Raw genomic sequence first — 26,234 nt, forward strand, 5'->3', positions numbered from 1 at the left:
GTATCTTCACAAGTTTAATTTCATATCAGGGAGGATTGGTGTGTGAAATAAACCACCTGTTACCCTTTTTTATATGTTACAACAATTAAATAATACATGACTTCTTATGATGTAACAGTTTTTAATGTGCATTACTGCTTCAGTCACTCCTTTGAACTGACGTAAGAAATGCCTCGCCCTACATTCACCAGACAGAAATCAATGCCATGTTCTAGCACACATGTATCCCCAGTCATGATCAAGTATGAAGAAATGCAGAGGTACCAGTCGTCAACCACCTCTCTATGACAATAGATGTAATCCTAAATGATTATATGAGGTGGATCATTCTGTGATGACTATTTCAAAGCAGGATGTTCTGATCGCTCATTTAACTTCTTACCAAACACTTCATGAAGACGAATCTCCCGACACTGCACCTAACTGTGCTTACAACACATCTTCTTTAAGTATGTGAAAACGCTGGGCTTGTGCCGTCTTCAAGTTCTTCTTCCTAAGTAACACACGTCCTCCATCGGGCTTCTACTGTGCCTGCTCCTTCATTGCGAGCTCCTGCTGTCTGACGGCCTCCTGCGCCTCCATCTGCATCTTCTCCAGTTTCTCCAGCGTGACTGATTTGAGTGGGAGCAGCTTTGGTTTGCACATAACCATGGTGGGGACATCTTCCATGGAGAGTTGCCCTGCGGATTCAGCCAAAAATATCAACTTCCTTATTCTCTCACACGTTATACATTTCTTGGAAACTGAAATGAAAAGCAAACTTTGGCTGGATTTCTGCAACATTTCCAAAAAAGCCTGTAACACCTTAGGAGTGATAAATGTTCTATTTGTAGTAAAAACCTGTGCATAGATCACTGAAACTTAGACTATCACAGTTAAACAGCTCTTTAGTTGAAATGTGTCTTTGTGGAAGCCTGCAAACTCTGTTTTAAGGGAAGGTTGAATGTGCACAAGTTATATGTCAATTTTATTTTCTGTTGCACAGATCAGGGTTTCCAAATTGGGGGACACTAAGATTCCTTCAAAATATTTCTTGAAATGATCTAAAACTGCATATTGTGCACATTAGTGTGAAGATACAGACACTAATAATAGCTTCTTTTCAAATAAAACCTTGCAACGGAAAAAGTTTCATTTGTTTTCTACCTTTCTGAGTCCTAGAAGACTCCTGACGTGATTATCACAAATTAAAAGAAGCATCAGTAGCACAGGAAACACAGCCACCTGCAGACCACCTAAATGAAGTATCAATAGCTCACATGCGCTCACAGACTCACTTGTGCTTGTAAATAACTTGTATTCTGCTTCTAGCCTTTTATAAATTGCTATAAAATACTCTTTTTTAAGGCTGTTGTGTTTTTTAGTGCTGCTCTGGTGTCCATTTTTTGATTGTCCTCTAAGTTCATGCTCGTGGCTGTGAGCAACATTTAACCACCTGGATGGACATTGGGGTTTTTGAGTCAGTGGCACCTTTATTTCGGGGGGCGAGGGGCTGTGGCACCTTTATTTCGGGGGGCGAGGGGCTGAAAAGTTTGGGAACACCTTGCTTCAATTGCCTTCTCAGGTGCTCTTTCAGTGGAAGATGCATGAAAAAGTCGCCTCTGGATGCCCTTAAAATGTATATAAATGCAAAAAAGTGCCCTCTGGATGCCCCTCCGAATTATATAAATGCAAAAAATGCCTTCTGGATGCCCCTCCGAATTATATAAATGCAAAAAATGCCCTCTAGATGCCCTTCGAATTATATAAATGCAAAAAATGCCCTCTGGATGCCCCTACGAATTATATAAATGCAAAAAAATGCCCTCTGGATGCCCCTCCGAATTATATAAATGCAAAAAATGCCCTCTGGATGCCCCTCCGAATTATATAAATGCAAAAAATGCCCTCTAGATGCCCCTTCGAATTATATAAATGCAAAAAATGCCCTCTGGATGCCCCTACGAATTATATAAATGCAAAAAAATGCCCTCTGGATGCCCCTCCGAATTATATAAATGCAAAAAATGCCCTCTGGATGCCCCTCCGAATTATATAAATGCAAAAAATGCCCTCTGGATGCCCCTCCGAATTATATAAATGCAAAAAATGCCCTCTGGATGCCCCTCCAAATTATATAAATGCAAAAAATGCCCTCTGGATGCCCCTCCAAATTATATAAATGCAAAAGATGCCCTCTAGATGCCCCTCCAAATTATATAAATGCAAAAAATGCCCTCTGGATGCCCCTACGAATTATATAAATGCAAAAAAATGCCCTCTGGATGCCCCTTGAATTATATAAATGCAAAAGATGCCCTCTAGATGCCCCTCCGAATTATATAAATGCAAAAGATGCCCTCTGGATGCCCCTCCGAATTATATAAATGCAAAAGATGCCCTCTAGATGCCCCTCCGAATTATATAAATGCAAAAAATGCCCTCTAGATGCCCCTCCGAATTATATAAATGCAAAAAATGCCCTCTGGATGCCCCTCGAATTATATAAATGCAAAAGATGCCCTCTGGATGCCCCTCCGAATTATATAAATGCAAAAGATGCCCTCTAGATGCCCCTCCGAATTATATAAATGCAAAAAATGCCCTCTGGATGCCCCTACGAATTATATAAATGCAAAAAAATGCCCTCTAGATGCCCCTCGAATTATATAAATGCAAAAGATGCCCTCTAGATGCCCCTCCAAATTATATAAATGCAAAAAATGCCCTCTGGATGCCCCTCCAAATTATATAAATGCAAAAGATGCCCTCTAGATGCCCCTCCAAATTATATAAATGCAAAAAATGCCCTCTGGATGCCCCTCCGATTTATATAAATGCAAAAAAATGCCTTCTGGATGCCCCTCCGAATTATATAAATGCAAAAAATGCCTTCTGGATGCCCCTCCGAATTATATAAATGCAAAAAATGCCCTCTGGATGCCCCTCCGAATTATATAAATGCAAAAAATGCCCTCTAGATGCCCCTCCGAATTATATAAATGCAAAAAATGCCCTCTGGATGCCCCTCCGAATTATATAAATGCAAAAAATGCCCTCTGGATGCCCCTCCGAATTATATAAATGCAAAAAATGCCCTCTAGATGCCCCCAAAAGTAAAAAAAAAAAGTGCCGTCTATATGCCCCTAAAAGTAAAAAAGTTCCCTTTAGATGCCCTTAAAAGTTAAAAAAAAAAAAAAAAAGTGCCCCCTAGAAGCCCCTCCAGGAAGTTCAATGTAAAAATATTATGTTAATTTTGTTAAATCAAATTCACCCTAAACTGTGGGTACCAGGGGTTTGAAAGGAGGTGCCCATTCTTTTGTTTTTGCCCCGCCCCTCAAACAGCCTGCCGCTGCCTGGCTTAGATGGTCTCATCATACAATCAAGAATAATTAAAGATGTAGCACCAGAGACACCAGCTGTGTATCTGACCCTAAATCTCATTACACAGCAGCAATAAAAACATGCTGAGCTGTAAATAGACTGCAGAGAGGGAGAAGTACTTTTCCTACGACTCTCCATAACGTTTTGCTCCTTCAGAAACGTTTTGGCAGGATGGCAACTCGATCAAAGCCACACGTCTCATCTGCTCCTTTGTTTCAGAAACTCCAGCTTCTTAATATCTATAACATCAATATCTCTCAAATATGTGTTTTTTTGTATAAAATACAACGTGAAGGGAATATCCCTGATCACTTCAAGTCTTACTTCAAATTAAATTCACAGGTCCACTCTTATTCAACTCGTCAAACTTTAATTATTCATCCTCCTGAATGTTTTATCTCTAGAAGTCAATTCTCAATATATTTCAGGGGCAGCAAATTTAAGAATATTTATTCCAATGTGGCAAAAAACTTTGTATCTTTGAAATGTTATAAAAGATGCTTGAAAAAACTTTTAACCACTGTTACTACTCATCATGCTCAACCACATATTATAGCAGCAAAGTTTGGCAGCTCTCTGTGATTACTCTGTTTTTGCCATATATGTTTTATGTGATTTTTTTTTATAATTTTATCTGCCAGACACTTGAATTCCCCCCTTGGGGTATGACTAAAGTACATTCTATTCTATTCTATTCTATTCTATTCTATTCTATTCTATAGTTATGTAATAACTGTATTCATAATAATTGTTAATTTTGTATATTCTTATAAAAACAATAGTTGATACTAAAAATAAAATCACATATGAGTCAACTTAGTGTTTTTTGATTAATTTTTGATATTAGAACACTATTTGGGTGGAGGCTTCAAATAAGCTCTCTGAGTTTTCTGCCTCTTCCTGCACTGTATATTATTTATCTTTGCTCTTTTTTGTGTGTATTATTTTCAATTGTGCAACTAAATAAACATAAACATAAGCACACAGCACCAACTGACTCATTCTGTAGGCTCCTGCAGATTTGTAATCAGTTCACATGTTGTATTGAGTCCACAAACAGTCTTTTGTCTGAATGATGAGCTGTGTTTACAAACCTTGTTTGGGCAGAACTTCTCTGATAATTGACTTCACTTCAGGCATTGTGTCTTCTTACTGCTCTCTGCAAGGTAAACATACAGAGAAACAAGGTGAGTTTGTTTTCAGCCAGGTGACATCACTGAGAGAGCAAATAAACAAAGAGTATGATGCAACATGTAACATGTCGCCACAGAAAATAATATGCTATATGATTTGTTAGCCGTTAGCATTTCATCAAACGGTGCAGGGCTCAGTGTTACCTCTCATACTTATTCATTAAAGGTCAAATTTAATCTGTACAGATGAAATAACTCTGACACTACTGTGTAGTCTCGTGTAAACACATTTAACTAGAAGAATATCACGTAGAAGTGTGATTTTGGATGCTCTTACCTTTATCGCAAAGGGAAGATTATGGCCGTTGTCAAGCCAACGCTTCCTCCTGGATCACATGACTTTCTTCTTCGCGTTCTTTTCCAGTCACAGTGTTTTACCGCCACCTACCGGCGACTGTGAGAACAACAACACTCAATAAGAAAACCAGACTTTGTCATATATTTTTTATGAAAACAAGGGTTTTGCATTAAAGATGAAGTAGTTTTTAATCCTCCTGTAACCCTCAAATGTACTAACATCTTTTATCCTTGGGGTCAATTCGACCCCAGCAATTTCCACCCCCAGAAACTGATTGTTACCCAGCTTTATGTGACAGGTACTTTATGTTTCTTTGTCTACCTAAATAGCCCTTTAAATACAATATATTTCAACCAGAAACACAATTTAAAGCATTCAAAAGGACTTTATTTGTAAAACAGAACATCAAGCTGCTGTTTGTCATGCACTCATCGGCCCTGCCTTGTTTCTATGTTATCAAAACATGTGACACAGGACTCATCATTTAATGTCTTCAGAGACATGGCTGGAAACATTATATCTAAATCTAAAGGTTGGCAGTTAGATCTCAGCTCCTGCAGGAACATGCGGAAGTGTCCTTGGTTATAGTGACCTCAATATCATCCAAAACAACCAAAACAAACGTGTGTAAATGTTGATATTTCTTCTGTTAGATACAGCTAAAACAGTCTGGGGTCAAATTGACCCCAAGGAACACCGATGCATACTTTTTTCTTTTACAGGAAATTGGAACATATCAGTCACATATCAATAGGAGGGTTAAAATATTTTTGTTTGTTTGATGTCTTCATTAATAAATAAATACAGTAAAATAATTGTAGTATACATGCAAATAAAATAAGGTGATGAGCAGTCGGAAAAATTATGTATTTACTACATTGTCTTTTAAAAATTGCTTTCAATTTGTATTTATATTTTACATTATTTGCCACCTTGTAGTTTTTTTAATCACAATCATGCACATATAATGACTGAAAAGGGTCACTGCAGAGCAATATTTGATGTTTAATTTAAAAAAGGTTTCGTCATAGCCTTATGCTATTATGTACTGTTATACAGTCAGTGTATTTTCCCTTAAACAGAATCAGACATTTTTTATTCATCCTAAGTCGGGAAATTCAGTCATTACAGTTGCTCTATACTCAATACGTTATACAAATACAATAATAAGATATGTAGAAAAGTATTATTATTATTGTAATAATAATACTGTCTTAATCAGCAATTTTTAAATTTCTTGAGTATATTTTTCTTTTTTTTTAAATACTAACGTTATATAACAGAATATAACTCCACCAGGTGCGACATTAAAACTGTGCAAGTGTGTTTCATGCAACAATGATGGTGAAACATTATCAAATAATATCAAATAGACCCTGAAACAGACCATCCAGTTTAATTCATATTTTTACTGTTAAGTATGTTAATTTTAAGTATTTAAAACCAGATCCTATTTCTTTTTTCACTCATTAATGGTTTAATGTAGTTTGATCTTCCCTGTGCTGAATTGTATGTAAAGTGTGCTGTATTTACTAGTGTAGCAACTTAGTTTATTTTAATTGTTTAATCTTTCAGTGTTTTATTATCTTTCTGTTTGTGTTGGCTTTGGCGCCCCCCTGTGGACTAAGTGATCTTGTTTATTTTGTCCTGTACATGCGTAAATTATGTTCCTCCTGCTTTCAACTAACAGTCAACTATTTCACTCATTAAGAATATTTACTTCAGAAAAAGGGTTTTTATTGACATGCTGTCAATCACCTCATCTGACACCTACCATCTCACAGCGATTTCAGGCTTTAAAATAACAAAACAGAAATGATCAATACCTTTTCTAATAATCTTGTTTGCTTTTCTAGGTCATAAAGAGGCCTCACTGTTCATTTCAGTCCATTTCATCACCACTCAAAAACTCCTCACAGGAGCTTTAATATATTTTCTTCTGGTGAGTTTCATTTCCTGTGTTGAGTATTAACATCTTATTTCCCCCCAGTCTTTCCTCATTAATGTATCATGACAGTTTTCTTTAGTTCATTCAGCAACTTGTGACCTGCCAAGGGACTGCAGATGTAAATTAGCTTTAAGCTAACTCTGGTACAATGCATCAGATGGTGACATTTATGTTAAATATTGTACATGGTCCCTTTACAAATAAATTGAATAAATAAAATAAAATAAATAAACTCATATTATTATTATTATTATAATTATAATTATTATTATTATTATTATTATTATTAGCAGTAGTAGTAGTAGTAGTAGTAGTAGTAGTAGTAGTATCTTTATTTGTATAATAATAATAATAATAATAATAATAATTATTATTATTATTATTGAATATATCATGTTATTAACCTTGTTGGATGGGTTTGAGGTCGGGATTGGGATAGGATTAGGAGTGGGGGGTCTTCTTATTTTTTCATATTTTTAATTTATTGATTTGTATGATTTTGAAGTACAGCACTATCTGGTGAAAAGAAAAGTTTTTCTGTGCTCATCTTTAATATACCTCAAATGAATGAAGGGAAGTGTGTTGTAGTCTTTAATTGACTGAACCTTGCACCTTATTTTGTCTATAAAGCTGCAGCATTTTGACCTCTAAGAAATGTGTGCAATTCCCTATATTTCATTTCCAGGTGTGTTTGTGTTAGTTTGCATTATTCCAAACATCTTGATGTGCATGCGAAAAATTTAATTCAGAGCATGCACTTGTGATGCAGTTGTGTTTCTGCAGTGTTACGATACAAACCCAGTGTTTTTCTTGTGTAAGATATGTAAATGAAGGGAATGTTTATGGAGGAATATGTGATTGTATTTGAAAGTCTCGTGATAACATTGGTTAGGCGTCTGAATGACGCAGTTTGGTGTGAGGGGAGGGAGGGGAGCAGAGAGCAGCAGTGTAGGAAAAGAGGAGGAAGCAGCAAGGATGGCGGAGTCACACCTCTGAAGGTAAAACAGTTCTATTATCACATTAACAGTGGTGGTTTCCCCCCTCAGTGGAGTCACAGGTAACATTCTACATGTAATCCTCCTGTGAGGGGGAAGTTGAAGCGTGTTTGGTGCTGATCTGTCATTTTGTGGTGGGAAGAAGGAACGCACTCTTTTGTTCAGCTCCGGAATGGCCGCTGTTTTTCACTGTTTTCTTTTTTTCCTCGGCTCATATTGAACACGGGGACGCAGCTTAGACACTATGCTCCAGTTATCTGGTGCCTAATGTAGAATCAGGGGTCGTTCCTCTCGGATATCAGCTCCTGTCTTCGGGTGTCTGCTGCCCAGCTGCTGGAGCTGAAGGTTTCCCCTCGGAGGAAGGATCGGTCCGACAGCCGCTCCGCTCGGGCCTACACACACAGCTAGCTCTGTTTGAGATGAAGCTAATCCAAGGATGTGAGTACATATCTCCATCCGGCTTAATATAACAAGAAGCTACAGACTCCTGTGTGAGTTTCTTGGTTGGATCGTGTCGTTCCTTCCTCTCTGGACTCAACAGGATCTAAATAACGTTAGCTTGTTTGCTAGCTTGCTCACTAGCTGACGTTAGCTTAGCTGCTTCATTTCCTGCCTGTTGTCAATCCTTTTATTTTGCTTATTTTATTAAATTCTCTCTTCTTACCTAATATGTATTAGTACTAGAATTATATTCTCCTCTTTAGTGAACATGCCAACCAACAACTGCTACATATTTGAGCCTACGTTGAATTATCTGACGGCTGCTAGCTTGTTTGTTAACAGTCACAACATAACGTTTAGCTTTAGTGCTTCACGAATCAATGTATTAATATCACACCAAACATGACAACATTACTGTCCCCTGTTCATCAATCACATCAAATTAATCTCCAACACTTGACTTCCTGACCTTTCTGTCTGTTATCACTTTACAGGGATTTGTCATTAGCACACGTAGCCATCATGCTAGCTTTTACAGTTTTCCTCTAATTTACAATAATTATTATTTAAACTGTCAAACTAGCTTATTACTGGTTTCTATCATTTGTTTATTAATGGGCAGCTTCTTGCATACTTTCACCATCATGGGCAGTAACAAAGTAAATGTACTTGATTACAGCACTTAAGCACATTTATGGAGTATCTGTATTTACTTGAGTATTATTTTTGACTCCATAACATTTATATTAGGGGTGTAATGATTCTTTTCAACAACGATTCAATTCATATCATGATTCGTGGTCACCGATACATTTAAAGCTGGGGTTGGTTGTCAGATTTAGATCCACTTTTTGTTATACTGGTTAAAATGATCTTTCTGTCCTGATGGTAATCAATACATAATGTGTTCCTAAAAAAGAGGTAAAAAAAAGCTGCTATCTACAGCCGGAGTAAACCTGGGAAAACACAAACCAATCCCTGCCATCAGGAGCCAAATGATGAAACCAATCAAATCCTGTCCTGTTAGACGGAGTCATGAGGAAATGCTACATTCAAAGTCATGCTAGTTTTACGTGACTACCAACCCTAGCTTTAAAGGACGATATTGGTTCATTTAGAACGATACGATCCAAAATGATTCAGTGACTTGAAATCGATTCAGTAACTTTTTAGCTCAAAATTCACCCAGTGTGACTGTGAGATAAATCCCTTGATACTGGACAGTCCTAGAGTCCTGATGTTGGCGTGATGTTTTTGACCCGAGCTGAGTTTTGTCCTCGTCTCTGACTAAACATGCTGGAGAGGCCTGAGGCTTCTGCAGAGCTGATGTTACCTTGATGAACGCTACAAGAGGCACCTGGATGGTCGGCGTTGTGTGAAATCCCATGGCGCCTTAGTCGGTGGTTGGATAGATTTGTGGTGTTGCCGTGGTAACTTTACTTGACCTTTACATATCCTACAAACAGTGAGCGACTTATTTAGAACATCTCCATCTTTGCAAAAGCCAAAGTGTTTCCACACACTGGACCGCAAAGGTGGCTTGATCAGTTCTTGTTCACTGGCTTCTCCTCTGCCGTCCGCCATGCTATGTTCTGTTGTCTGCTGGCGTGTGGCGATGATGTCACAGACAGCCTGAATTGAGTAACGTTTAACGTCTTTATCATTAAAAGTGTAAAAAAAACATCCATATAAAGTCTGCCGTGCTGAAATCCAAAGTGTTATTTCCTAGTATGGATACAATCGATTTATTACCTTTTAAAACGATGTTAGATCCATACATGTCGTCCAGAAGGCCAACTTGTTGAGCACAGATCGATGTAGTCAGATCATAGGAATATAAATCGATACATCCATGTAGTAGTTGAATCGTTACACCCCTAATTTCTATCAATGCTCTAGTTACTCTCTATTTTATCTTTGAAGTCAGCAGATGAGTCTTCTTTTCTGAAATCAGATCCCAAAGACAGTAAACTGTTGGTGTCCTTGTGTTTGGTTTGTCTCAGTGGTGTAGCCGTACCTGGGTTGAGCGTAGATCAAACGTTCTTCAGATCATTTAGTCGTGGTGATGATGGCTATGACTGAGAAGGATGATGATTCTCTACCTGAGCCCTACGGCCATATTTTAAACCCACGTTTGAGCATTTGTATTGTTGTAAATCTCCAATCTTCATCACAGCTGATAAAACATCAGCATCCAACCTGAGAAAGCATGTGGAGGTCTGTAGCTCACACACGTGTTTTATTTCAGAGGAACATTGTAAACTTCTCTCTGCTTGTAGTAACTTAGTTTATATTTCGTGGTAGACTTTTTAGATCTGAAATCATGTTTTCTAAGCAGAATGAACACCCATGCATTCTTGACTGACCTCATGCTTTGTGAAAATATGTTTAGAGATATTTTAAAAAGTACTTTGAATACTTCAGTATTTTTAAAAGCAAGTACTCCAGGACTTTAACTCAAGTCACAACTTTCACTTGTATTGGAGTAATGTTTGACCAGGAGGATCTATACTGACTGATGTAATGATGTACTTTGTCCACCACTGTTTTTCCTAACCTGTTGTACCATTCGTCATCTTACAGTGCTCCATTTTGTAACATCAGCCAAACACACAGAAAGGGTTGAACCGGTCATAGTATCAATAGTAATGTAGGAGGGATGAGTCGTGCTTGATTCTGATTGGTCAAAACCCCTTGACAATGGTTATGAACTTTATCCTTTATATAAGTGCCAGTTGTTGGGAAAGTAGTTGCAGCTCTGTGAGATTTAGAACTGGACAAACACAGAGACTTCTGCAGGAAGAACCAGAGAGTTCTGGGAGGAACTTCTCTACATCATATCCATACATGTATCATACAACAACTTCACACAGTCATCAAATAGGTTGGTCTCTCCTCATGTCTGCAGGGGGTGCAGGAGTATTCAAATAATAATAGTATGGTATTGTGAGCTCCCCTCTACACACATGTTGTTGTTTTCTCCCTGCTGTACTATAAAAGGAATTGTCATGGAGATCATGAGAGCGGTATGCAGTCCGGCCTCGGCCTAAAAGCTCTGGTTTTATCAGATGTGGCTGAGATCTCCTTAATGGAAACTTCATTAGTCTCCATTTGGGTTGCAAGTGCCATGAAGTCCATTTCATGTCGGCATTGTTTGAACGCTGATGGACGCATTAGCTTTTCACAAAAGCTTTAAGTTTAACCTCATTTAGACATCTATCAGATTAGTCATCACAACTTAATGAGGATCACAGAATCTTTGTCACTGTATGAATACTTCCCTTTTGTATCAATATTACCCCATGGCTGCAGCAGGGTCACTGTCACGGTCAAATTCCACCAGATCCGTGTACAGTATGTCTCTGATCTGTCACAGCACCGGATCTGATAGGTTTCTATTCTAGTCAATGTGTTAACTTCCACTGGATCCGCTCCATGACGTTCCGGCTGCATCTAATCTGGCAAGCCCTCCAGATCAGACCTGCAAGACTTCTATTTTTGCCGGATTCCAGAGCACAACGCATCAATCTCAACAGAGCAGATGGAGCGGGACAGGAAGTCAGGTTTCACCAAAACAAAATGAAAACATCCGGTTAATTTTCAGAATAAAACACTCTGTGTTATCACCAGATCGTATTTCACTTAACTACAACAACAAACCAAAGTCATGATGAGCGGAGCCAGGCCTGGAGTCAACAGGTCAGAGGTTTTCAGAGGACCAGAAAGACAACATGGATGAGGAGATGAGGAGCAGAATCCTTGATTCAGTGATCACAGCAGGAAAACTTTGGTCACATGACCCCAGTTATCCAGAAGTCCTGCTCCGTGGTTCGGAGACAGACTGCATCGGATCTGGTGGAATTCCGGGTTTTGATAACCTACTGTATTTGGTGTAATGGATGCAAAAGAACCCACAAAACACAACAAATAGATTCTGGTGTGTCCTGTGTTTCCATCTTTATTAGCACAGAGAGTCTGTGTACATCTCTGCCTGTCCCTTCCCCCATGCTCAGGATATCCAGTCACTACATTACACACTAAGTATGCTCTGTCTGCAGCTTTCTAGGAATGGAAAGGTGACTGAATAGCATGACCCCCTCAAAAAAACAAATCAAACTAACTGCTTTTTGTTAAATTTAGACCTCGGAACACCAAAGAGAGTTTCTGAAGCTCTCGTCTTGTTTTCTTGTCAGTCATTTTAAAATAATTGTCATAAATATCCAAACTAAAAGTGAAATTTGAGAGGAAACGTTCTCACCAAAAGCCTGTTAGGACTTTAATTCAGTTCAGGTAGAAAACATGAAGTCTGTAGTTCACAGACATGAATCTACACAGCTGAGGTTTACAGTTTGTTATAAACAGACTGATGTACCAGAGCAGGCTCATGGAGAGCACAACCTTAAAAGGAAGTTGCTTGCACAGTTTGGTTTGGACTTCCCTAGCTGCCTTAATAATTATACTGTACAGGCATGCCCATAACCCAGCGCTTATTTATGACAGGCTGGAGGAGCAGCAGATACCTTCATTGTTTACAGAACACACTGTCAGGCACTCTGTCATGTAAGGGGGTGATGCTATCGACCCAACATTTCTTTTGGTCAAAAGGTCACATGACCTGTTGTTGTGGGGGCTTCATACTTTGAAGGCCACTTCTAAAGATTACTCTCAGCGGTCCTAACCTTTTCACTCGGCTCTGATCCTGAGCCAAACCCGCCTCTCTTCTCACCAAAGCTTGTTCCAGTGCGAGGAGAGCTGTACTCAGCTGCAGAGGTAGAACAGCACCACAGACTCAACAGAGACAGAAACATCCAAAGAGCTGCATGTTTGGTCTGCAGATATAAATATGCACGTGTTGCATCACAGACTCTGTAGGGGACGGACATACAGCTGAATGCATGTGAAGGCGGGGCTGTAGGCTTAAAGACATGTCAGCACTCTCTGGGCCGTGTTTGTTTAGGAGGAGTAAGTTGGTATGAGGTTTACTCGGACAGGCACGACACACATCTTTCTCAGAACTGACAACCTGTTAAACCTGTCCACGTGTTATTCCTGTGTCAGTATAAGGAAGGATGTTACTTCAACTCATCTCTACTTTTATTTTATAAATGAAGCATGCATTGAATACTAAACATGATACATGTTCGTGTATCAGAAGTTTACTCCACTCGCAGTTTTTACTGATCTAAAGACGAAGCTGTCCATAGTGCTCCTCTACTGTCTGCAGGGATGGGCTCACACACACACACACACACACACACACACACACACACACACACACACACACACACACACACACACACACACACACACACACACACACACACACACACACACAGGAACACCATGCACCACTCTTTACTACTCTGGAGACCAGCTAACCCACAAAAACCTGGTTTTCAGGATCATGTATTTATGACGGCTGCTACTAACTTAAGGCCTGTTTTGGTTATGTAGGGGAGTGTGTGGTGTGCTCTCATTTTCCAGTCCGTGCAGGGATTCAAATTAACTTTAGTTCTGTGTGGAACCTTTTTTGGTACACATCTGCATCAAACCTGTAGTGCCACACTGACATGATTCGTTACACATGCACCTTTACACCCCTAGTGGCAGGTGTTTATGTCACTGCTAGGGATGGGACCTGATTCCTTCTCTTATTAAAAGCCATAGCCATCCCAGCCATACAGACTCTGAAATGAACAGTACAATACAACAAACTACTTCAAAATTTGCACATTGTACATTTGCACATTCAATTGCACTATTACATAACTCAGTTTATTCCTCACATATATCCACAATATTTGTATTTATATTTTTATATATATATATATCTATTATTGTTGTCTTCTTTTTTTTAATTGTGTGTTCTTATTGTGGCTTTATACGGGACCATAGAATCAAAATTTCATTCAATCTCATGCGACAGCTTGTGTTGATATGACAATACAAATCCTTGAATCCTAAAAATCAAAGAGTTAAAGGTGACATCACGCTTTTTTCATCAATATATATTGGTCTACGAGGTCCCCAAAACATGTCTTTAAAGTTTATGCTCAAAAAAACACTTTGAAATCAGATTTTGGTCTGCCTGAAAAACCCTCTTCTTCAGTCCTCCTCAGAACACTCTGTTTTCTCTCTGACCACGCCCCCTCAGGAAGTGGATGTGCCTCGGCTCTCCAGCACGTTGATCTAATGTTTACATGTTGGCTGAATATACACGGCTGCCCACAGACCCGCGTTACTTCAACCCTCTGAATCTGATCCAGAATCTGATCCTGACGGAGAGGCGCCTGTAGCAGGACCTTTCTGAAGGATTGGTCACAGATTTAGTGTTTCTTGCGGTTTTATTTATCAGTAAGTCGACGTGTGTCTTGGTACACAGCTACCAACATGTAGCTATGTGGCTATGCTAACTAGCACTAGCACTTATCCATGATAAATAAAAATCATCCACTAGATCTTCAAATCTGCAGACGTGGGGAGTAAAACCGACCTCTACCAGAAAGGAAGCAGGACCTTTTATGAAGGATTGGTCACAGATTCTGTTACTTGTTGTTTTATTTGACAGTATGTAGACATGTGTCTTGGTACACAGCTACAGCTACGACATGTAGCTATGCTAACTAGCGCTAGCACTTTTCCATGACAAATAAAAATCATCCACTAGATCTTCAAATCTGCAGACGTGGGGAGTAAAACCGACCTTTGTGTTTATTAAGACAGCCTACAACTAGCATGCCTCCCTCCTAAGCTCCTTGTTAGCACACATTTGTGCAGGGAATAAAAACCGAGGAGGGATTCAGTATTATTTTATACAGTCTATGGGCTGAACGAGCTCCGAGCTCTGACTCCGTGACAGACCGGATATTGTTGTGACGTAACAAAAACACGGAAGTCTGAAACGGCTCGTTTCACACACATTTACAGAAAGGTGGAGAAATCAGAACAGGGGCAGAATGGATTCTTTTCATTCTCAGGGGGTTTGTAGACATGCCATTAAAAAGTCGATTTTGCATGATATGTCACCTTTAAGTAGCTAACAGGAGGAGAAGAAGGTTAACTGCATTAAATAGTAAAAGAAGAAGAAAACATCAGCGACAGTCTCTGGAAATACATGTGTGGTGCTGTGAAATTCAGAAACGGAGAAAATAGCAGAGACTGAGCATGGCTGTAAAATATAAGCCTTCACGCCGAGCTGCTGCGTCACAGAAACAGACGCTGCCAGTGCCCGCTACTAGCAGCACCTCGTCCCAGTGCTGGTTAACGCGACTGTCACACAAACGGACGGATAACAGGACGTGTGCCGTAGAGTGTTTACTTTTACTGTCTACACCTGCAGCACAAGTGTTGTGTTAGTCACTGTCATCTCAACTTAACGTTTCAACCCTGAGCTTGATTACGAATAATCACAGATTGAATGCCACTTATTATTGAATAGTATTTTAGTTTGATATGCTCATCCCTAGTTCCTACGGAGACCTGACGCATTGCTGCCGCCCTGGTCTGAGTGTCTCTGCTAGTCCCAGCAGCTTTGGACAGTTGCTTCTCACTGAAACATTACATCAAACCACCCTGATAGCTCAGTGTAAGATGAGCCCAAATGTTCTTCTCTAGCTTTACTTGAAAAAAATGTAAAAAAGTTATGCAAGTTTGAGGACGTTCTTTATAATCAGTGACTCGATACTCCATTTATTGTTAATATCCCTCTAAACCATAACTAGGGATGACCACAATTAATCAATTCATAGATTATCGATTAATTGATTATCGATTAATTGATTGTTAAGAAATTACTCGAAACACACATTTTTGTTATCAATTTTCCGTCACGTGGAACAAACATCATGTGGTCTCATATTACACTCATCTATCAGGGAGGTGTTTTAAGTTTAAAGCATGTTTGGATGTGAATCAGCTGTTAAAGGTGTTGCGCACAGCGGAGACGCTCAGCTGGCGGCTGCGGCTGTGCGTCAGGTCTCCCTGTGCGCTTTTTAAAAAGAGGATCAATACAAAACTGCTGCCAACAACGACACAGACACAAATGTTGACAGCTTTAAACAGGATATTTCCCACCTTTGGATACAAAGGCAACAGACAGGTGGGAAATTCAGGTACGCTACGTTTACAGAGCAGCAACATCAGAGCCGTCTGGGCTTTTCTCCAGCGGGACTGATTATGACCCGGTTGCGCTCCTGGCTGACACCTGACTGAATACACATGTTTATTTTTCTCAATAAGAACGAGTAGACTGAAAACTGGACTCTGTGAGTCTGAAGTACTTTTCTGTTAGTATTATGAGCCTTCACTTTATAAGACTATGTCCGCTGAGAATATTTTAATGAGCCTGATCGTTGATATACTGCGTGTCAAACGTGTGCCCGTATTCAATCCCGTCAGTTATATGCATTTTGTTGCTGTAGAAAATACAATTAGGGGGAAAACAACCTATTTGGCATTGTTTTTGACGTAAGAATAATAATGTTTTTTTTATCAATTAATCAATAATTGATCGTTAACATTTCCAAAAGTCGATCACGGAAAATACTTAAAATGTACATCCCTTTTGTTTACCAAAGAGCATAAACACATCAAATGTGAACAACTAAATGTGTGACCTCACTAATGTAAAGTATGTTTTCCCTTTAAAGATGCAACAAGAAAACAAAACTGGGATGTTATCCGTGTTTATATACTCCTGATCCGTCTGCAACAAGAACTATTTTCATCTTTAAGTTTGTCCCTGTACCTGTAAATGAGAAAATGTATACCATGAGCTCCAGGAGAAAGGAGAGAGACAGAAGAATGATATTGTAAATAAGACCAACATGTTTTTCTTCTTCCCAACAGAAGATCTGAAAATCCCTCCGTGACCTTTGCAGCCTGAAAGAACTTGTATCCGAAGGTCCTGGGACTGTATGCAGTTCAAACACTGAAGCATGTGGCCCATGGGTGCCACAATCCAGCGACTTCAAAGGGTTTTTTCTCCAATGGCATTTTAACAAAGGAACTAAGTATTAAAAGTATCCCAAAAACCTTTGGATCACAAGGTCTTTGTTTCCAGGACAATCATAAATGTGTGGGCCTGCACAGGGATGTTTACTGTAAGAGCCTGCTTGGCTGTCTGCGTCCCCTTTTCTGAGAATAAGTAACCCGACAAGAGAGACTCCCATGAGCAACTCTGCAGGAGGCCCGATAACGTCGACATGAGTAGTACTTTAGGAAAAGAAAAAGAGTCGAAAGAAAAGGACCCTAAAGGCGGTCCTGTGGGGAAAGAAAGGGAAAAAGAGGCCAAGGCTTTAGCCAGCTTAGGGAAAGATGGGGGCAAAGAAACGAAGACCAAAGGGAAAGATGCCAAAGATGGAAAGAAGGACACCAGCAGCTCGACACCCGGTGTTGCCTTCTCCGTTGACAACACAATAAAGCGGCCAAACCCGGCACCAGGTACACGCAAGAAGTCCAGCAATGCCGAGGTGATCAAAGAGCTTAACAAGTGCCGGGAGGAGAACTCGATGAGACTGGACCTATCGAAACGGTCCATTCACATGCTGCCCACCTCCATAAAAGAGCTGACGCAGCTGGCTGAACTCTACTTATACAGCAACAAGCTGCAGAGCCTGCCGGCTGAGGTGGGGTGCCTATCGGGCCTGAGCACTTTGGCCCTGAGTGAGAACTCCCTGACCAGTTTGCCGGACTCCCTGGACTCCCTTAAGAAGCTTCGAATGCTCGACCTCCGGCACAACAAGCTAAGGGAGATACCAGCCGTGGTGTACCGGCTAACATCTCTGGCCACGCTGTACCTGCGCTTCAACCGCATCACAACCGTGGAGAAGGACATCCAGAACCTATCGAAGCTCACCATGCTCAGCATCCGGGAGAACAAGATCAAACAGCTGCCTGCAGAGATAGGTGAGTACAAGTTACCTGTCCATATCTGATGTGTCTTCTTCTTTGCATTCAGGATTCATGAGGAGTGAAGAGATGAATGAGAGGATGCAGGGCGTAAGATTAACTTTTTACTTCATCTGCCATTGGCTAGTGACCTCCAAAAATGTACCGGCCAAAAAAATATATTTTTAAAAATAAAAAATCATGCCTTATTTGATTTTAAATAATTACCATACGTTTTTATTCTGAAAATCCAACTTAAGCACCACTTAAAGGATACAGTTATGTAGAGATAAAATTAGATTATTGCTATTTTATCAGGTTATACTTCATTTCAAGGTGACTGCTGCATCATCATGTATTAGAAATATTCAAAAGTGCATCCTTTTACATTGACTGAGTGAGTCAGATGTCTGTCTCACAGCTTTAACAGGAACTTTCCATTTAACCCGTTTAACGTTTGTTTAACCCAGCCTCGTCAATATTCCAGTTTTCTTTGAAACGTGGAATAGTGACATTACTCTGTTTAGCTGTCCGTTCCTCTTCTTGATCGGCTCCTGCCTCTTTGTTTATCCTGTTTGTGGTGGCTTCACGCCGGGAATGTGTGAAACGCTTTTCCTGCCGTGCTTTTTCAAGCAAAGAGACTGAATAGAACTCCAGTAGCTGACGTCACAGCGTTCCTGACATACCAAATCAAAACTAGGGATGGGTATGATTACTCGAGTACTCGCCGTTGACCCCATTATTCGAATAGCATTTTGTTATTCGCGCACCTGGCAAGATAATCATACAGCATTACATGTGTGACCATGTGCTTTTTGTTTTTGCCTAACTGAATATACTAGGTAGGAAAATAATTAATGGGATATAAACGTTTGACTTCTCCGGCCACGGCTTCAGCTTTAGAACACACTGAGCCAGATTTCAGCAAAAAGAACTGTTTTACTGCAGCTACGGCAACTCTCTAGGGACACGTTATTACACCAAAGCTTCCCTACATTGGCTTCCAGTTAAATTTAGGATTCATTTTAAAGTTCTCGTTTTCGTGTATAGAGCTCTGCATGGTCAGGCTCCTGAATACATCGTCGAACTGCTCTACCCCTACCTTACCAGTAGGCCACTCAGGTCTTCTGACCAGGGCTTGCTGGTTGTCCCTCGAGCGCGCTTAAGAACAAAAGGTGACCGTGCTTTTGAAGTTGTGGCACCGACATTGTGGAACGCTCTTCTTGTAAATGTTCGTTCAGCTGTCTCTGTTGTCACCTTTTAAAAAACTTGTGAAGACACATTTATTTAAACAGGCCTTCGACTCACTGTGTTCAGACTAATGTTCTATTTATGCTATTGTCTGTTTCTTTTAATGTGTTGGATATTTTCCTGTGAAGCCCTTTGTGATTTTATTCTGTGAAAGGTGCTATACTAAATAAAATTTACTTACTTACTTACTTACTTACAAAAGCGAAAGCACAACAAATACAGAACCGTCTGTGACACCTGCAACGTGTCAGTTATATAAAGTAATGTCTGGAAGTACTTTGAAAAAACGATGAAGTTAACGAGCAGTGCAATATATGTGGCGTTAAACTTCCATACCATAGAAACACTAGTTTGATGATTAACCACGTACGCTTAAAGAACAAGGAGAAAACAGTGGAGACAGATAACAGACCGCCTTGCATCACGTCTTTTGCTCGCCCTGTTAGCACACGTCGTTGTGATGAAACCAGAGCGGAGAAGATTAGCCTGATAATAACCAAAATGGTAACTGGAGATATGCTCCGATTAAGTTTTGTGGAAGGAGAAGGCTTCAAAGAGCTGATCGCGTTAGTCGAGCCGGAGTACAAGCTACCATCACAGAGAACAACAACTACGAGAGAGTGGAAGAGATGTCTGAAGAAAAGGCAGCAGAACTTACTCCAATTTGGGTCTGGTAGGTCCGTGTCCGACAGACTTTTATTTATTTATTTTTGTTAATGGTTAAAAATTATAATGATTGCGAGTACTCGAGTAATCGTTCATTAGGAAATTCGAGTAATCGATTACAAGGATTACGATAAATTCCCATCCCTAATCACAACACAAGTACAACACTCCGCGAGGGTCAAAATAGCCTGACAGTCGGCAGAAATGGGCGAAAGTATGAAAACGAAACCTCACATGCAGTACAAAATGTTCTATCAGCCACTGGTGGGTGTGTGTTTTTGTTTTACACGCCAAACAAAGTTTTTACCCGCCATTGGCGCTTGGTTGGTGTTAATATTACGCCCTGAGTGGATGTCTTTGTGGAGCAGAGTCACTGAATGTGCCAGATATGTGAACCTGCTGTGCGTCTTTCTGCAGGGGAGCTGTGCAGCCTCATCACTCTGGATGTTGCCCATAACCAGTTGGAACATCTACCGAAGGAGATCGGGAATTGCACACAGATCACCAACCTCGACCTGCAGCACAATGAGCTCTTGGACCTCCCAGAAACTATAGGTAACTTGAGTTTAAACAACCAATCAGAAGCTTCAACACTGTTTTTGTTATAATAGAATTCAATAACTCATTATTGACATGTTTCTCTTTCTTTTAGGCAACCTGGCGAGCATAAACCGCTTAGGCCTGAGATACAACAGATTGTCGGCCATCCCAAGATCATTAGCCAAATGTCGAGAACTGGAGGAGCTAAATCTAGAAAACAACAACATTTCAGTGTTGCCAGAGGTGAGAAGAACCAGACATAGAAATGTTTACTTAGTAGAGATATTAGAGAAGGTAACGTCAGCATCTTTGTGTACAATAATTTCCTGTAAACATACTTGCAGACATTGAATGCACCTGGATTCATTTGTTCACCTGCAAGCACTCAGAGTAAACACGCAGCCCGAAGCTCACTGTCCTAATCATACTGTCTCTCTGTCCCTTCTCTGTCCAGGGCCTACTGTCAAGTCTGGTCAACCTGACCAGTCTAACACTGGCCAGGAACTGCTTCCAGTCGTACCCCGTTGGTGGACCATCCCAGTTCTCCACGATCTACTCCCTTAACATGGAGCACAACCGCATCAACAAGATCCCCTTTGGTATCTTCTCCAGGGCCAAAGTGTTAAGCAAACTTAACATGAAGGTATGAATGAACGTGTGACTCTTTAATGAGTTTCTAATGACACTGAACTTCCAACTTCTTCATTTAGATTTGACAGTTAGTTGAAGGAAAGACACAATAACATGAACAATACCTGTGTGTGTAGTTAGCTCAGTAAGCTATGACTCTGACAGCGTGTCACAATGCACGTCAGCACAGCAGCAAGATGGAATCCATCCATCATTATTTCATAATTTACACCTGTACTTCTCCTGCTGTGACATGTCAAAGTAGTTCCAGTGAAGCGGCCTGTGGGAGCATGTGAGGCAGAAATCATTCACTCTCATGAGTAATATAGAAAAGTCAAAACAAAGTGTACATCAGGAGAATGTCTGAGTCTGTACATATGTCGTCTTCAGAGTACTCAGATCAGAGCACGCTCAGACTGAGTGTTTAACTTCACCGGAGATGAACCGAAGAGGTGGATTTATTCTAAACACGAACAGAATGAGATTCAGTGATGTGCTCTTACATGTGTGATCATGTTTGGATCACATCATTTCTTAATAGGCTTCATCACGTGTGACATCGGTAACCACAGCTTCCTGTGTTGATCACTTAAACTGTTTTTCATGTTTGTAATAAGTGTTTGTTTATTTCGCTCTTCAGGACAACCAGCTAACGTCTCTGCCGCTGGACTTCGGCACATGGACCAGCATGGTCGAGCTGAACCTGGCCACCAATCAGCTGACGAAGATCCAAGAAGACGTCTGTGGTTTGGTCTCTCTGGAGGTGAGTTTTGCACGCACATGTTGCAGGAATTTATCGAGCTAGTACACTACCTAACAAATAAAAAGTCTCTACATTACAAGGTTTAACTTTTGTGCAGGCAGGGATCAAGAATGGATGTTTGCATCAGTTATGTCCACACAATTCACTCTTTGATTTGTGTGTGCATCCTTGAGGCTGGTTGATATTAAATAACCATGGACTATTGTAGAGTTTTGGGCGATATGACCAGAGTATGAGGACAAGAATTCAATGCTTTGTAAATAAATGACATAAAGCTGCTTGTTTGAGGATTATTTGGACAATAACAGAAACAGCTTATAGTTTATTTACGTACCATTCCATTTTTTGTACATTTTAAGGCTGGCAACTTCTTCTTTTGAGTCTGTTACATTTCGGTTATATAAATAGAAAGAAGACATACATGTTTGTATATATTTTAACTCGCATGTTTGAGACTCTCGTCATTAAAATCTGTAATTCTAGTCTTCTAAAAGTATCAGAAAGTACAGAAAGCTGAGCTGTCGCCGACCTCAGCTGAATCTGAAGAGTTCCTCCTGTTGGAATAAAACACCTAAATAAATATCTAAATAAATAAAGAAGTTGACACACATCAGGTACAAATGTCCCAAATGAGTGGTTGTTATCAGCGTGCGTTTCTTTAAGATATGTCTTGACCCAGCTCGAGGGCTTGTTTCATCCTCTGATGATGTTAAATTGGGGTTCTGGAAAGAATTTGGTTAAACTGAGAGAACTGCCCTACTTACAACTACAACTATAATCTACAGGGACAGAGGTCTGGGTGTAAGAAGGATTCATTATGTACTAAAGTTTGAATCCTAATTATTTTACTTAAATAATAAACAGCTCATAAAACAACGTGACATAGCATCCCTGTGAGGTTGCTTTGTTTTGTTTTCAACCATGTTTTCATGTTTCCAACTCATGATGAATTTCTTACCATAATTCTATAAAGATGTGCTTTATTGTTGTTCTGATTGTGAATCTGTTTTTGTTTTAACAGGTTCTAATACTGTCCAATAACCTTCTAAAGAAGTTACCACATGGTATTGGGAATTTGAGAAAACTGCGGGAACTGGACTTGGAGGAGAACAAGTTGGAGTCTCTACCCAACGAAATAGCTTACCTTAAAGATTTACAAGTGAGTTTGTGTCGAGATGCAGTTTCTCTGCTCTTTATTTACAGTTTTAAGGAACAGGCTACTGGCATGCTGTCCCCCCATTAGATAATCATCCACAGATGGCCTCTGTGAGAAATGAACAATGGTGTTGGATATAACTGGCTCATAACTGCTCTTTTGTATCAGCAACAAAAGATCAGTGATGTGTCAACCGAACGAGTCTGCTCTAAGAGCTCATGTTTTTAACTTCATCTTGTGTTTTCATACTCAGAATATAAGATGATGACGCCTTTTAATGCTGAGATTTATTTCAACACATTGAGTTATTTAGGAAATGTAGGTGCAGTAGTGTGAAAGGTCAAATCTTTGTTGAGTTTGGATGAATTATGAAGTGTTGCTAAACAGACCTTTTGTAGCTCTACTGTTTGGCTGATAATTAAATTATCAATTCAGCAAACTTTGAATGTAAGGCAAGACAAGGCAGCTTTATTTGTAGAGCACATTTCATACACCAGGGTAACGCAATGTGCTTTACATTAAAACATGAAAAGCATTGGAAACATTCAGTCAAGCATAAAAGAACACAATTAAAATGACAAATATAATGAAACATAGGGGGGAAAAAAAGGGAAATTAGAAATATATTAAAAAATAAAATTAACATTTGCATTTAAAGTGAGTTAAAATAAGCTAAAATAGGAAGGCAGTGGCAAATAAAAAGGGTCTTAAGGTGCATTTCAACCAAGAGTTCCGGCGTCTTTTAGCCCCCAGAACTACTTTCCCCTGAACTAAAAGGTTCCTGTGCCCCCATTGTTGTCTGCGTTTCGACCGCGGGCTGAAGTCCCGGGTAGCTTGTGCAAATCAGGCCAGTGACGTATGGAGGAAATAAGTAATATTAAATAATATTTTGAAATCTTAATAAAAAACTAAACTAGTATGCATTCCCAGGTACTCCCTTTCAACAGCTTTGTAAACTCCACAAACATCATAATGGTTAACCGAAAGTCCCAGGACCTTTTGAAAAGTACTACCCCCCAAGCAGGGGCTTTTCAGGGGAGAGATTATCTACCCCTGTACTAAATTTAGACCCTAGTTTCACCGGTCAAAACACACGTAGTTCAGGGGTAAAGTCCCTAGTTCCGGGGTAAAGTTCCTGTGGTTGAAAAACGCCTTTAATATTTGATTTAAAAGAGGTGAGAGTTGGAGCGGACCTGCAGCTTTCAGGGAGTGTGTTCCAGATATGTGGTGCATAATGACTAAACGCTGCTTCACCATGTTTCCTTCTGACTCTTGGAACTGAAAGCAGACCAGTACCTGATGACCTCACCTGATGACCTCCGAGGTCCAGATGGTTCATAAAGTAGCAGCAGATCAGCAATGTATTTTGGGCCTAAACCATTCAGTGCTTTATAAACCATCAGCAGGATTTTAAAGTCTATTCTCTGACAGACAGGAAGCCAGTGTAGAGTTCTAAGAACTGGAGTGATGTGGTCTACTTTTCTGGTCCTTGTTAGGACTCAAGCAGCAGCATTCTGTATGAGCTGCAGTCTGATGGACTTTTTAGGGAGTCCTGTAAAGACCCCATTACAGTAGTCTAGTCTGCTAAAGATAAATACATGGAGGAGTTTTTCTGCATCCTGCTGAGACATGAGTCCTTTAATCCTTGATATATTCTTAAGGTGATAGTAGGCAGACTTTGTAATTGTCTTAATGTGGCTGCTGAAATGAAGGTCTGAGTCTAAGATTACACCAAGGTTTCTGGCTTGGTTTGAACATTTCATTGTTGCAGGTTGGAGCTGAGCAGTGACCTTTAACCTTTCTTCCTTCGCTCCAAAAACAATCATTTCAGTTTTTTCTTTGTTTAACTGAAGAAGATTCTGGCATGTCCAGTCAATGTAAATGAACCTCCTAAACTTACTGCATTTTCTCTCTCTCTCTCTCTCTCTCTCATTAGAAATTGGTATTGACAAATAATCAGCTGACTACGTTACCCAGAGGCATCGGCCACCTCACCAACCTCACTCATCTTGGTTTGGGGGAGAACCTGCTACAACACCTTCCAGAGGAGATTGGTAAGAAACCGTCTGAACATGAGATCAGTAACACGTGTGTGAGTCTCTCAGTAAGGAGCATACACAGTAAGTGTACCATTAAAGATCAACATACACATTAGGATTTGAGAGCCCCCGAGTCAGCATCCCTCCCCTCTCACTCTTCCCGTTGGCAGCATGGACAGGCTGGTTACTGTAAGGTAGAGAGTTAAGCCAAAGATTAAACCAGGTGGAAAAAGAAGCTAAAGGTTGGTGTATTTTTAGAGCGTCTCAAATGGTCCACAATTTAATTTTGCCCTCTGCTTGACCTGCTCCTCATTAGGAACAAATACAGTTCACGGTAATCACTACAGTAATCATTATTTATTAGTCCTTATTGGACTATCCTTACTGTAATTTAAGAGGCTCAGATATTTATTTAATTATCAATTGGCATATTGTAAACAAAAATATCAAACATAGTGAGAATCTGCTGCTTTTCTTCTTTATGTGGGGTCATATCTTATCACATTTGAGCTTATTGATGAGTGATCTATGATTGTAGATCAGATACAGGTTAGGAAAAATGTAGAGACAAACGATGACAAAGAAAAGAAGGCACAATTCAGAGTATAAGATGCACTTCAAACATTTTTTGACATCTTAAAAGTCGGCTGCATCCATTATACAGTATCAGTGAGACCAATATACCAGTATATAATGCAAAAAGATGTGTTTTATTGAGTTTCAGTATTTTACCCAGAAGATTGCTCTTATAGAAGCAAAATAGAAACTGGAAGAGAGAGAGAGAGAGAGTGGGGGCTGCTCACCACAGGCGTGCAATTCAACCACTAGGCTAAATCCGTGCCTAACACCATCACTTTTAACGCTTTTCTCCCTCATGAGGTCATAATCACATGTTTTAAAGGTGACATATCATGCAAAATGGACTTTTTAATGGTTCTCTACCTGAAATATGTTTGCCTGGCATGTCTACAAACCCCCCGAGAATGAAAAAAATCCATTCTGCCCCTGTTTTGATTTCTCCACCTTTCTGTAAATGTGTGTGAAACGAGCCGTTTCAGACTTC

At 39.9% G+C, this 26,234-nt stretch overlaps 1 protein-coding gene and 1 long non-coding RNA gene across 4 annotated transcripts in view; one reads left to right on the forward strand and one right to left on the reverse strand.

The window, feature by feature from the left end:
- Positions 1–8,722, reverse strand: LOC117816331. The gene is made up of 4 exons (XR_004631929.1): positions 8,708–8,722; positions 4,834–4,950; positions 4,458–4,522; positions 1–680 (listed from the first exon to the last, which is right to left on the reverse strand). It is a non-coding gene; the product is annotated as an uncharacterized LOC117816331 (long non-coding RNA).
- shoc2 (SHOC2 leucine rich repeat scaffold protein) overlaps positions 7,681–26,234 on the forward strand; it is a 25,147-nt gene continuing 6,593 nt past the window's right edge. Inside the window, exons 1-9 of one of the 3 annotated variants that reach the window (XM_034688537.1) lie at positions 7,716–7,800; positions 8,032–8,235; positions 17,086–18,144; positions 20,461–20,598; positions 20,696–20,826; positions 21,038–21,226; positions 21,854–21,976; positions 22,998–23,135; positions 25,069–25,186. In XM_034688537.1, coding sequence (XP_034544428.1) covers positions 17,442–18,144; positions 20,461–20,598; positions 20,696–20,826; positions 21,038–21,226; positions 21,854–21,976; positions 22,998–23,135; positions 25,069–25,186 — 1,540 coding nt within the window. In that variant the 5' untranslated portion in view covers positions 7,716–7,800; positions 8,032–8,235; positions 17,086–17,441. Of the gene's footprint in view, positions 7,801–8,031; positions 8,236–17,085; positions 18,145–20,460; positions 20,599–20,695; positions 20,827–21,037; positions 21,227–21,853; positions 21,977–22,997; positions 23,136–25,068; positions 25,187–26,234 lie in introns of all 3 variants that reach the window. The other 2 variants (XM_034688536.1, XM_034688538.1) reach the window with 2 other exon arrangements.

The sequence above is a fragment of the Notolabrus celidotus genome, chromosome 7 (genome assembly GCF_009762535.1).
Source record: "Notolabrus celidotus isolate fNotCel1 chromosome 7, fNotCel1.pri, whole genome shotgun sequence".
Classification (NCBI taxonomy): Eukaryota; Metazoa; Chordata; class Actinopteri; order Labriformes; family Labridae; genus Notolabrus; species Notolabrus celidotus.